This window comes from Pleurodeles waltl, chromosome 1_2, assembly GCF_031143425.1.
Source record: "Pleurodeles waltl isolate 20211129_DDA chromosome 1_2, aPleWal1.hap1.20221129, whole genome shotgun sequence".
Taxonomy (NCBI): Eukaryota; Metazoa; Chordata; class Amphibia; order Caudata; family Salamandridae; genus Pleurodeles; species Pleurodeles waltl.
In genome coordinates this window covers 692,489,035-692,502,207 of record NC_090437.1, presented here as the reverse complement: position 1 = coordinate 692,502,207, position 13,173 = coordinate 692,489,035, and the positions used below count along the sequence as shown (strand labels likewise).

The following is a 13,173-nucleotide window of genomic DNA, read 5'->3' as shown; positions in this document are numbered from 1 at the left end:
TATTCCTAGTTTCAAACAGAGATTCTTTATCAAAAATGCATATCAGAAAGTATCGCAGAGCCCAAGTCTGGTTTGCACACGTCTGTATGTGCAGAAGTTACCTCTGTGGCCACGTTTACGCCTAACATTCTAGTATCCTGTTAATGTAAGCCCTATCCCACTAACGGCACACATTAGGATCCCGCATTGTTTAATAGCACCCTAAATAACACAAAAAGAAGGCAGTGGCCTTTCGAAAGCAGCCTTACATTCCAAGCGCCACTCCTCTCACTCTTGTGGCGCACACGGGGTGGCTGTCTCACAGCTTCCTTCTCATGCACTTTGGCGAGAACGCGCACGTTTGTCCTAGTCAGAGGCGGGGTGCGGATCGTGTGCGCGCACTGTACGTACCTGTCACCTCACCTGGGTACCTCATTGCACACCTGAGCGCTCCCTCTGCTTCCTTCCTCCCCGTGCGTGCCTGGCACGACGTGCGCGTGCCCGGTTTTTCCCCTGTCCCTGGCGCTGTCATGGCGGCGGAGAGCAGCAGTGGCCGCTGCGGCGACCTATGAAGCAGGAAGTCATGGGGACAAGTCGGAGCTGAGCGACCCGGCACCAGAGGATACAGTGAACTAAGCTGTTGCAGAGCTAGTGCGCAACGAGGTGAGAAACAGCGTACCTTCCTTCACACCTGGGACAGTGAGCGTTGCACCTGTTACAGTAGAGCACCCGTGCACTGAGTACAATTTACAAGTGTGGCTTTGGGTGTGCGCAGTTCATTGTACCATGTGCCCAATCTGTCAGACGGTGCAACATCTGGGTCATCTGCACACCCTTCTGCACCAATACGAATGCAGTCACACATGAATTTTGTCTGCGCCCACTTTTAAGGGTAAAATATAGTTGGTGGTGAAAGATAGCCTACTTGTATTTAAACAGACGAGGTAATACGAAAGTCATTTCTTCCAATAAAGAACGGTTAAATCTCATATGTTCTGAACACGTGTTTCTCTGTGAGTGCAGCAGGTGCGCGTGAGTTTCCCTGGGGCCGGCTGAAAGGAAACTTAAGTTTGCCTCCTTTTTTTCTTTATTCTCCTTTCCGCTAAGCCTCTGAACTCTCTGCTGATCTAATAATTTTTTGCAGATCCGCCACCTTGCTTATTTGAACTCTTTGGCTTGTCTGATTCCATCCTGCTGCTCTCCATGCTGGTTCAGTTATCAATTCTCGTCTTCTTGAGATGTTTCTCCATTCGCTAGAATGGTCACCCATTTGCTTGTCTGGGCCTCTTTTGGTTGGCAAAATCAGCGGAGCTGACCCCCCTGGGTACTAAACGATCCCCTTGCTGTTGCACACTGTGTCGTTTAGTCCTTCAGTTGCTGGCCCCAACCTATTAGTACTGACTTCACCCCTCCCTGTCACCCCCGATATCAACTTCAGGTCTCATTTTAGGGTGGTAACCTACTTCTGGTCGCTCGTTCCTATATAGTTTCATCTTGTCTGACAGCTCTCACTGTGTCTAACATATATTTTTTGCAGGTTACGTTTGGGAGCCTTCCTCATTCTGGGCGAGGAAGTGCTACCCGTATTAGCCTCTGCCTTCATCTCCTTGGTGGGCCCGTCAACTGTGACTGCAGAGCACATCTCCTCCGAGTCCAGCCATGATGAGCCAGGAGAAATCGGCACCGCCGGCGGGTGATACCGGAGAGGCCGAAAGTGGCGGGGGCTCCACCCTGGCCCTGACTCCCGGAGTCCCAATCAGGGGCATCAGAATGAAGTTTGCGGTGCTGAGCGGCCTGCTGGAGGTGGGGGAAGTGTCAGCCCGAGACCTTGTGGAGACAGTTTTTAATCTGGTAAGGCTATCCGTCTTTCTCTGTAAAGAGGAGGGAGGGGGAACAGGAGGATGTTAAATTATGGATGCCTGCCGCCTGTAACTTCAATGACTCGCTGTCTAGTCTCAGGTTCCCTTTGTACCACTTTTACATGAATGTACTGGGCTATGCACCAGGATCTATTGGAAACTTTTCTAGGACTCCACACTTGCAATATAAATGTAGGTTATTCTTGTGCTGCAAATGTCGCATTGCAGTAATATATAGTTAAATTCTTTTGAAATGTAGTTATTTTACCACTGGAAGTAAGTATTACACGTTTTTGAAGTGCCAGTTTAAACATTTTCCTATATAGTTTTATTACGCTGTCAAATCATACCTTTGCTTTCCTAAAGAAAGAATGCAAGTCCTGATCAATAAAGATAGTCTTAGTAGATACTTTAAAGTAGTGTGCACCTCCACAAAAGTGCTGGGAGCGCACAATGATTGTGATGTTGGTAAAAATTACTAACACAATCTAATGAAACGGTACTCTATCACTCATTGTTTTTTACTCCCTTTTGTTTTGTGGGAGGAGGTAGAGAGGGTGAAGAGGATGAACATTTGAAAGTTTTAAGGGAAAATGCAACTTTGCCTTTGCTGCTGTTAATCCCACTTGAAACCGGGACATAAAGTGCTTCTGTCCTCCTTCATTGGTATGAAGGGCTGTATAAAGGCAGTCATAATAACAACACCTGAGTCTCACTTTCCATAGATGCTGAGCTATGTGTCCTGGTGTTGGCATACTGTAGCGGGACACCGTTGATTTAATGCTCAGCCTAGAGCTGAGTTCTGAGCAAGAATCACTTTCTGAACCAGAGTCTGTAGTGTTCTCAGACAATGTAAGCACTGAATGATTATCATAATTGAATGACTATATTGATTCAGCAACTGAACATGCATATCGCCTTATCAGACAATTGTGTTTTTAGACATAGCAATGTGCTGCATTAGAGAAACTTGGAATGGTCAGTATCTGAACATGGAGACTTTTAAATGTTTAGTGCCCCTTTAGGAGGGTTTCATCATAGATAATGACAGCGTATAGCCATTTCTCTGCTCAGTGACATGTCAAGAAGACTTGACAATTACAATATTCAGTAACTGCGCGTCCAAGCTTTTTAAGTCAGCAGAAGTATGCAGTACTCTGAATGTGGAGTGATTGACCATGCACTCTCATTTATTGACTGGATGCAGAATGTCAGATGTTCAGCTGGCCTGAATAATTATTGATTGAGCACTTACACCTCACTGTGTGTAAGTAACAACTCACAGACTTTGCAGTGTCCAGTAACAAAGCATGAAAACCTAGCTGTATTCAACAACAGGATTCCAGATATTAATAGTTGTGTGACAGTATGTATGCTACAAATTATTTAATGATTTAAGCATGCAAGACTTGCATTTTAGCGACAGAAAACTGAGGTCTTAACAAATTTAGACTTCACAATGTTTCATACCAGCCATATGCTTGAAACTCATGTTGTGTTCAAATACGCATTCATACAGGTCTTGAATAGCATGTTATGTTATGCAGATTTGTAGAGGGCCCTATCACCTATCACCAGGAGGGTATCCTGGTGCTGAGCAGGTGTGAGTCTAGCCACACCTAGGCGGTTAGTGGGATTACTCTAAAAGCCAGGTGTTCATCTTCTTGCAGAATTCAGTAACTGAGGAGGAGGCTCTTAGGTGTAGCTGCAGGTCGTTCCACACTTTAGGACCAATGGAGGAGAAAGATTGTCCCCTGGATCTGTTTTTCCGTATGCATGGGATTTTTGCAAATAGGACTTCGGATGAGCAATGGTGTCTGGAAGGTTTGTGAAAGCGGATGCAATTGTTCAGTTATGCTGGACCGGTGTGCTTTAGTGCCTTGAAAGTGTGAGGGAGTAGTTTGAATTGTGCTAGTTTGTGAATGGGGAGCAAGTGGAGCTCCTTCAGGTGCGGCATGGGAGGACATGAGTGATTTTGGCTGCTGAGTGGGCACCAAGTGCAGCCTTCTGGTGAGTTTTTTGTTTGTTTTTGTTTTGGTTGATCCTGGCATTGAGGGTGTTCCCGTAGTCCAGCTTGGTTGTGACCAGGGTGTGTGTGTGTCAGTTTTCTGGGTTCTGCTTGGGAGCCGTTTGAAAACTTCCTTGGCATCTTGAAGGTATTGAAGCATGATAAGGTGACAGCATTGACTTGGGCGGTCATGTTGAGTTTGCAATAGATGATGATCCTGAGGTTCTTGGCATGTTTGATGGGGATGGGTGTTGGTCCTAACTTTGGTGGCCACCAACTGAAGTCCCACAGTGATGTGCTGTTCCTGAAGATCACAGTTTCTGTCTTGCCAGTGTGTGGCTTTATCTGGTCTTCATCCAGTGGGCGATTTTAGTCATGCAGGCATTGAACTCGATCCGGGTACTGGGCGTCTCGTCCGTGAGAGAGAGAACGAGTTGTGTGTCATCAGTGTAGGAGAGACCGCTGATACAGTCTCAGAATGTTCACTAACAAATCGTGAATGCCTGTAGTAGTGATGGATGACATGCAGAGCCAGCAATATTCCTTTATTGCATGCAGGCCTTGCAGTGTTCACTGCCTGCTTGCACAAGTAGGATGTTTTATGACAGCAACTAGTGCTCGCAGTAATGTGTTACTGCAAGCTATCCTTGCAGTGTTTGTTGACAGGAAGCTGCCCATGCATTATTCTGACAATTTGCAGACCTTGTGGTGCTGTTTAACAGCATGCCAGTGTTAGTAGACCTGTCCGTGTCTCAGCATGGCATGCAGGCCTCAGAGTGACGCACAACAGTACACCTGCCTAGTGCTGTTTAGAGACAGCATGCTGACACTGCAGTTTTTGGCAGTGGCATCTACTGACTTTGAGTTGTTTTGCAAGGACACATGCTGGCATCAAATTCTTTGGTGGTGGCACCAGCAGTCCTGGGCTTATTAGTAATGGTTGCTGTTGGCTCAAGGCTATTCAGCGACTGTGCCTGTAGGCTTCTCCTTCTACTATTTACTTAATTGCTTTATTCATATAGTATAGACTCCACCATATCATGTTAGCAATAGGGTCTTTAGTTAGTCAGTCAGTGGTTGCACCCTGTCCAAGTAGGGACACTCACTGTAGTCAGGATAAGGGAGGCACAGCTAAGATAACCCCTACTCGCCCCCTGGGCCGCTTGTCACAAGCAGCCCGGCTTATATCAGAGGCAATGTGTAAAGTATTTGCATGCACACATTAACACAGTTACATCACTGCAAAAGGACTCCACACCAGTTTAGAAAAATAGCCAATATTTATGTGAGTAAAACAAGCCAAACCGACAAAAATCCAACATACACTAGTCAAAATATCTCTTTTTAAAAGTTTAGGCAAGTCTTAATCCATAGGGATCGATGGATGTATCCCTTTAGCACAAAGTAACTGGGATATGTCAGAAACAAAGATGATGCAGGCCACAGAGGAGATGAGGGACTGGAAAAGCAACACGATTTGTCAGTTCCTTATTGCTTATTGTTGATTCTTTCCTTGCATGTGAGATGATGCTTTGGTTCCTTACTGGCAGGAGAGGTGATGTCGATTCTTTCCTTGCTGGAAAGGCGATATGTCAATTTCTGTACACGCTGCCTGGGTTCCTTACTGTGGTGCGGGGTTGATGGGGAAAATTGGTGCCTAGGGACGATAGGTCGAAAATCCAGATGCGCTTTGTTGATGGGACTGCAGTAAAACTCGTGCTGCATCGATTCCGCAGCCACGAGACAGGCACTGTGTTGATACTTGCAATGCATTGATGTGTAGATTTTCTCCTTCAGATCACCAGCTTGCACTTCCAGGGGGCCCAGGTACTGGAGTTGGCACCACTTGGCAAGTTAGGGCTCTCATCAGAAGAGCCTAGGCACTGGCAGATGAAGTCTTTGATGTCCCTGAGACTTCTTAACAGGAGGCAAGTCTTTAGAGAACCTTCAGAAGCAGAATGTAGAAAGCCAAGTTCATTCCTTTCACTCCCAGGACAGAAGCAGCAGACCAGCACAACAAAGCAAGGGCAGAGTGGCAGTCCCTCCTACAGCATCCAGCTCTTCTTCCTGGCAGAATTTCCTTAGTCCAGAAGGATTCTAACTATGTGGTGTCAGAGGTCCAAAACGTATACTCATTTCTGTCTTTGTAGTGCACAAGACCCTGCCTTTCCCTGCCCTGGCCCCAGGCACACTCCAGGGAGTTGAAGACTGTTTTGTGTGAGGACAGGGCCATCCCCATTCAGGTGGAAGTATCAGCTTCTCCCGGCTCTCTAGCTCAGGAAGACCATCAACCTGGTGGTGGGCCATCAGGATATACAGGGCACACCCCAGCTCCCTTTATGTGACTGTCTAGAGGGAGTGCACAAACAGCCCAACTGTCATCCCCATGTTACCCTATGGGAGAGATAGGTCTTGCAATAGTGAAAAACGAAATTAGCAATATTTCAGTATCAGGAGATGTAAAACCTTTTAAAAGCATTGCACCCTTCTCATGGGGCTGCCCTGGGCCTACCTTATGGGTGACTTACAGGTAATAAAAGGGAAGGTTTGGGCCTGACTAGTGGGTGCACTTGCCAGGTCGACATGGTCGTTTATTACTGCACACACAGACACTGCAATGGCAGGCGTGAAAAATATTTGTAGGGCTACTCGTGTGTGTGTGTGTCACACAATCAGTGCTGCAGGCCCACTAGTAGCATTTGATTTACAGGCCCTGGGCAAACCTTGGTGCACTATACTAGGTACTTATTAGTAAACCAAATATGCCAATTGTAGGAAAGTGCCCACTTTCTTGGCATGGTTCCCCCCATTTTCTTCCTGTTGTCGGTGTGCTTGACTGTGTTCACTGGGATCCTGCTAACCAGGACACACCAGTGATTATGCTCTCTCCTCTAAATTTTGTTGCTACTAACCTTTTCTTCTCACAATTGGCATACTGGTTTCCCCCCCCATATAGGTCCCTAGTATATGGTACCTAGGTACCCAGGGCATTGGGGTTCCAGGGGATCCCTATGGGCTGCAGCAGTTATTCTGCCACTCCTAAGGAGCCCATGCAAAGGGTTCTGCAAGCCTGCCATTGCAGTCTGCAGGAACCGGGTGCACACACCCGGTTTCACTACAGGTCACTGCACCAAGGTCTCTGTAAGTCACCCCGATGGTAGGCCCTCTCAGCCCAGAGGGCAGGGTGCAGGTACCTGTGTGTGAGGGGGCCCCTGCACTAGCAGAGGTGCCCCCACAAACTCAAGCCCCACTTTACTGGACTTAATGAGTGTGGGGACGCCATTTTATATCTGTACTGTACATAGGTTACTACCTATGTCCAGTTACATAATGGTAGCTACGAACCTGGGCATGTTCGGTATCAAACATGTCAGAATCATACCCCAATACTGTTGCAAGTATTGGAAGTATGATTCCATGCACCCTGGGGGCTCTTGATAGGACCCCCAGCATTGCTACCACCAGTCTTACAGGGTTTTCTGGGCAGCCCAGCTGCTGCCACCTCTCAGACAGGTTTCTGCCCTCCTGCTGCTTGATCTGATCAAGCCCAGGAAGGCCGAACAAAGGATTTCCTTTGGGAGAGGGAGGTAATACTCTCTCCATTTGGAAATATGCATGACTGGCTTGGTAGGGGTAGCCTACCCAAGCCACTGGTTTGCTTTGACGGGCACGTTTGGTGCCCTTCGTGCATAAACCATTGCGCACCGGTTCAGGGACCCCCAGTCCCTGCTCTGGCGCGTAACTGGACAATGGAAAGGGGATTGACCATTCCCCGTCCATCACCACCCCTGAAGTAGTGCCCAGAGCTCCTCTAGAAGGTCCCTGAGTTCTGCCATCTTTTCTCTAAGTTTGGCAGGGAACTTTGGGAGCATATGAGTGGCCAGGCAGGTGACGTCAGAGCCCCCTCCTGATAGGTGCTTACCTGGTTAGGTGACCAGTCCCCCTTTCAGGGCTATTTAGGCTCTGTCTCTTGGGTGGGTCCTCAGAGATTTGGCTTGCAGTATTTCATCAGGACTCTTCAGCAGCATTGTTTCCAGGGCTCCTGCCAGCTTTGCAACAATGTCCTCACAGTGCCTCCTCAGAAGACTGCAACTCTTCAGCCTGCACAAGAAGAAGAGGGAATCTCCCTTGGAGTAAAGGAGTCGCTCCCCCTCAACTGCAGGCACCTACGACAAGTGATGACCGGCTGCGTGGATACCCCTCTCCTGCTGAGCTGCCTGGATCCTGCATCACTGGTGGTGGTCCAGAGTAGTCCTCTTGGTCTTCTCTGCCAGCTATCTGACTTTGGTGGAGGTAAGCCTTTGACTTCCCACGCAGGACAGTACCCCTGTGCACTGCATCTCTTGCAGCTGCCAAGGCTTGTTTGTATCTCCTTCAAGGGATCTTCAGGCGACGTGTAACTCCATCCTGCAAAGCACAGCCTCCTGCGGCGAGGGATCCACTTTTGAAGTGCTGCATGGGCCCCTTCTGTGACTCCTGTGTCCCCGTCCTGTGGGTGCTGCCTCTGCTCCTGTGGACTCTCTGCGATACAGAGGGTCCCCTGTGACTCCCCCGTTCTGGGTTGAGTCCTCATGGGCCTTGCCGGTCCGCAGCAGCACCTTTTTTCCACTAACCACGATTTTGCCTTTGCCAAGGCTTGTTGGTGGAAATCCTGCACCGATGCCCGTCTGCAATCTTCCGTCTGGAATGGGACATCTTCTGCATCCATCAGGAACTCTTCTCCGACTCCAGGGCTGCAGTGCTGACCTGTTCTTCAGTACCGTTGACCAACTCCTGCATCCACAGGTGGGTGGGTAGTACCTCCTACTCTCCTGGACTCCACTGTGACTCTTGGTCCCCTCTCTCCACAGGTCTTCTTCTTCAGGAATCCACCGCTGAATTTCTTGCAGTCATCTCTGGGAGTCTTCTTTTTCTTCTTTTCCTCCTTTTGGGTGGTTTGGGGAAAATCCAGTGTTTTACTCCTTCATTCCTGGTTACTGGGAGGTACTGTATTACTTACCTTTGTGGTTCTCTAGTACTCCCAGCTCCCCTCTATACATTTTACTTACCTAGGCTGGGGTACCTTGTTCGCATTCCATTTTTAGTATATGGTTAGTGCTCCCCCTAGGGGCACTATTGGTTATTACTGTTTGCACTGTTTTATATATATCTAGTGTATTACTTACCTCCTAAGGGTGGGTCACCTGTCTAGTATTTTGTGGTGATTTTTGTATAACTGAGTGTTTATTTCATGTGAGTAAGTGCTGTGTGACTAAAGTGGTATTTGCATGAGCTTTGCATGTCTCATAGTTAAGCCTTGGCTGCTCATCCATAGCTACCTCTAGAGAGCATGGGTTCTAGACACTGTCTACACTTCACTAAGAGGGGATACCTGGACCTGGTATAATGTGGAAGTACCATAGGTACCCACCACACAGCAGGCCATCTTCCTACACCAATCATGGATAAACCAGTCACCAATACAATTTAGACTGTGAGCCTATGCACTTTAGCACTGGTTAGCAGTGGTAAAGTGCCTAGAGTCCTAAAGCCAATTAAAACAGGTCAGAGAAAATAGGAGGAAGAAGGCAAACACTTTGGTGATAAGCCTGCAAAATGGGCCTGGTCCAACAGGCAACATAGCATTTACATAGGACAGAAACAACACAGCAATAGATAACCTATTTGAGTGGGGAGGAGAACAGAGTTGGGCACTGAGGTACATTTTGAACAGATGTGTATTTTAAAGGAAGTGTACTCTTCATGGTATTTGGGCATGTTGCCCAGCCCTGAGTCCCTGACTGGCCATATATTTGTTATCCTGACTTTTGTTTTGTCCAGGTGTATTGCAAATCTACTGTGTCCAGAAGCCTAGGCCTATCCTTGACTTTGCAAGGTCCGGGACCTGTATAGAGACCTCAGGTGGCACACCAAATACTGGATAGAGGACTACTGTCTCAGTTCTAGATAGCTGTGGTGGCAGAATACTGTTTTTTTCAGATTGATAATGTGGCCAGCGTTTTACTCTGAGTTAGTAAGAGTGTGGACTTCTGGACTTTTTTTTGTATGAAGTTCAACTGTTTTGTGAATGCATTGATCCATGCACTGATATCCTACATGCATGTAGAGTGCGTGTGCGGAGTGCATGAAGCCATGTACAGAAGTAGGACTTTGTATGAGTGAGTATTGTAATGAGTAGAATCCATTTTGGATGCCCATGGTCACTGTGATAATAGATGTTTGATAAAATGGGGCTGCTGATCAGTACTTTCTGAGCATTGACATTTGGTTGACTGTAGGGGTGAAGAGTCAGACTGCAGTTTCTGTTGAAGGTGAGAGAGTTTCTGGGTCAGGTCTACCCATTTTGTTTTCCATGATTACTGCTTCAGTAAGGCTGTTCACAGCCTGATGTAAAAAACCTCTGATTACATTCTGCTCGTGTTATGGTTGCTTTAGTTTGAATACAGTCTGAGTACTACATACTGTAAGAAGCATCACTTACACAAAAGCTGTGTATTGTATTGTATTGCATTCGTATTTATATAGCGCTTACTACCCCTGACGAGGCGTCGAAGTGCTTTTCGATGAGTAGCACGCTACTCCGGAACCCAACAAGAATTAGTGATGGATTAGTATCATTTAATAATGAGTACAGTTTTAGTATTATTATGAGTTAATTTGAGCCGCGGATATGAGAGTTTGTTAGTTAGATTGACTGGAGTAATGGAGGGGTGGAGGAGGAAAGAAATCCAGAAGTGTTAATTGGGAGTATATCCTTCATTTACTCAATCCAAAGGCTTGGGATGAATAAAGGGGGGTGGAGGGGGGAAGAGTATGTGGAAGGGTTAGGGAGAGCATAGTAGCAGGGTGAGATGAATACAGGAGAATTTAGTAGGGTTGTGTGGGAGGTCACAGAGGTAGAGTGAGGTTTGGTGAGTTAGATGTGGAGGTGGAGGGAAGAGTTTAGGCAGAGATATTTAGGAGATGAAAGTGGTTGAAGGGATTTGGGATGAGTCCGAGTGAGAATGGAGGATAGTTTGATAGAGACATGACATAAGAGTGATGAAAATTGAGAGCAGAAATTCATAGATATCTAGTATAACAACCCAAAAACCAGGAGCCATGCAATGATCCACAAACATGCCAAGCACAGAAACAACATATACACATACATACACATATATACACATATATAGATATATATATATTTATACACACACACATGAATACACACACACATATGCACATACAATACATAATTAGAATCATGGGTAGAAAATACTTAGACAGGTTTAAAAGAGTGTGTGTGTGTTTTATTTTTATGACAGTAGCAATACATATTTTCCAAAGAAAACTATAAATAAATAGAAATATACATATAATTTGAAAAAATATTTATCCACATAGGCATATTCAGTTCATAGTTGTTTGAAAAAGGTGGTTATGAAGGAAAGAGCCAACTCTTGAGTAGTTTTCTGAAAACAAGAAAGTTATCTGTGGCTCTTATAGTTGGGGGTAATGAATTCCAAAGTTTGGCTGCTTGGACGGAGAAGGATGTACCACCTACAGTCTTTTTCTTGTATGGTGGTGTTCTAAGGCGGGGTGCCAGTCTTGAGCGGAGGGTTCTTTGTTGGATGTATTTGGTAATTTTCTTTCTGATAAAAAGCGGTCCTGTTCCATGTATAGCTTTGTGGGTGATACAAAGCAGCTTGAAAGTGCATCTTCTGGCAACGGGTAACCAGTGTAGTGCTCTCAAGGCAGGGGAGATGTGGGCTTGCGGCTTTATATGTAGTAGTAGCCTGGCTGCGGAATTCTGGATACGTTGTAGTTTTTTCATAACATAGAGATGATCCATGGTAGAGGCTATTGGCATAATCCAGTTTGGATAATACAAGTGAGATAGTAGCTTGCACCTTGTGTGGAAATCTGAGGTGGGGGAAGATGCGTCGTAAAGTCTTTAAGGTGATGAAGCTTGTGCGTGCTAATTTGTCTACTTGGGTATTCATAGTTAGCTTGGAATCCATGGTGATTCCTACGTTTTTCACTTCCTTGGATAATTGAGGAGGTGGTCCGAGATCTTCAGGCCAGACGCACAGAGGGTCATAATTTTTCCAGTCACCACATATGAGTATTTCTGTTTTGGAGGTATTTAGTTTGAGAGGGCTCCAGGTCATCCACTGATCAACGGCTCTGAGGCAACTGAAGATTTGTGAGTTTTCAATGTTTTTGGGGTCTTCTAATTGAAGTAGTATCTGTGTGTCATCTGCATAGTTGTAGCATGTGAGATGGAAATCATTGATCAGTTCTGGTAAAGATATCATGTAGATGTTAAAAAGCAAAGGTGAGATGATTGACCCTTGGGGGACCCCTGTTTTTGTGAGGTAGGGTTCGGACGAGAAGGGGGGCGAGTGGATGATATTCGCTCTTTTTTGGAGATAGGAAGTAATCCAGTCGAGAGCAATCCCTTGTATGCCGGCTTCGTGGAGTCTTTGAGTTAGGGTGTCATGGTCAACCGTATCAAAGGCAGCTGAGAGGTCCAAGATAAGTAGTGCAGCAACTCCATTTCAGTCGACTTTGTTTTTAAGATCGTCCCAGATTGCCATGAGTGCCGATTCAGTGCTTCTTCCTGGGCGGAATCCAGTTTGGAAGTCTGAAAGTATAGAATTGTCTTCAGTGAATTGTGACATCTGGGCGAATGCTGCTCTTTATATCAATTTGCTCAGGAAAGGTCCATTTGTGATAGGTCTGTAGTTGTTGGGGTCTTGCGGGTCTAGGTTTGTTTTCTTTAATAATGATCGTATGTATGCCTTTTTCAGGTCTGTAGGAAAAGTTCCTGAAGTTAAAGAGTTGTTGATGATTCTTCTTACAGGTGTGGCAGCAGAAGTAGATAGCAGGATGTTCTTGAAGATTTGTGGTGGGCAAGGGTCAGAAGGGCAACCAGAAGGTCTGCTTGCTTTGACCAAATCCATAAATTCATCCTGGGATATTTGTTTGAAAGACTGTAGAGGTTGGGATGGTTTATTCTTAAAGGGTATTTTAGTAAAGGGGTTGGTGCTGATGGTTTTCTTCTGTTTTAAATAGGAGTCCAATGTGTCTGCCTTGGTTGTGTAGTGAGTTGCCAATTTGTTTGTGAAATCTTGAGTGGTGGGATGACTTCCTTCCATGCATGTGGGTTTTCGAAATTCATTGAGAATTTTATAAAATTCCCTGGTTGTAGATTGAGCATTTAGAATTCGGTCTGAGTAGTATCTTTTTTTAGCTTTTTTGATTGATGATTTGTATATCCTGTTAAGTTTGTGTAGCTGCAGTTTGTCTTGACTGTTGTTTGTTTTGAGCCAGGTCCGCTGC

At 45.9% G+C, this 13,173-nt stretch overlaps 1 protein-coding gene across 3 annotated transcripts in view; it reads left to right on the top strand.

The window, feature by feature from the left end:
* The first annotated feature begins 246 nt into the window (after positions 1 to 246).
* Positions 247 to 13,173, top strand: part of LRBA (LPS responsive beige-like anchor protein) — a 1,864,610-nt gene continuing 1,851,683 nt past the window's right edge. For all 3 annotated transcript variants that reach the window (XM_069242641.1, XM_069242642.1, XM_069242640.1), the window contains exons 1-2: positions 247 to 642; positions 1,517 to 1,830. In XM_069242641.1, coding sequence (XP_069098742.1) covers positions 1,639 to 1,830 — 192 coding nt within the window. In that variant the 5' untranslated portion in view covers positions 247 to 642; positions 1,517 to 1,638. The remainder of the gene's footprint in view (positions 643 to 1,516; positions 1,831 to 13,173) is intronic.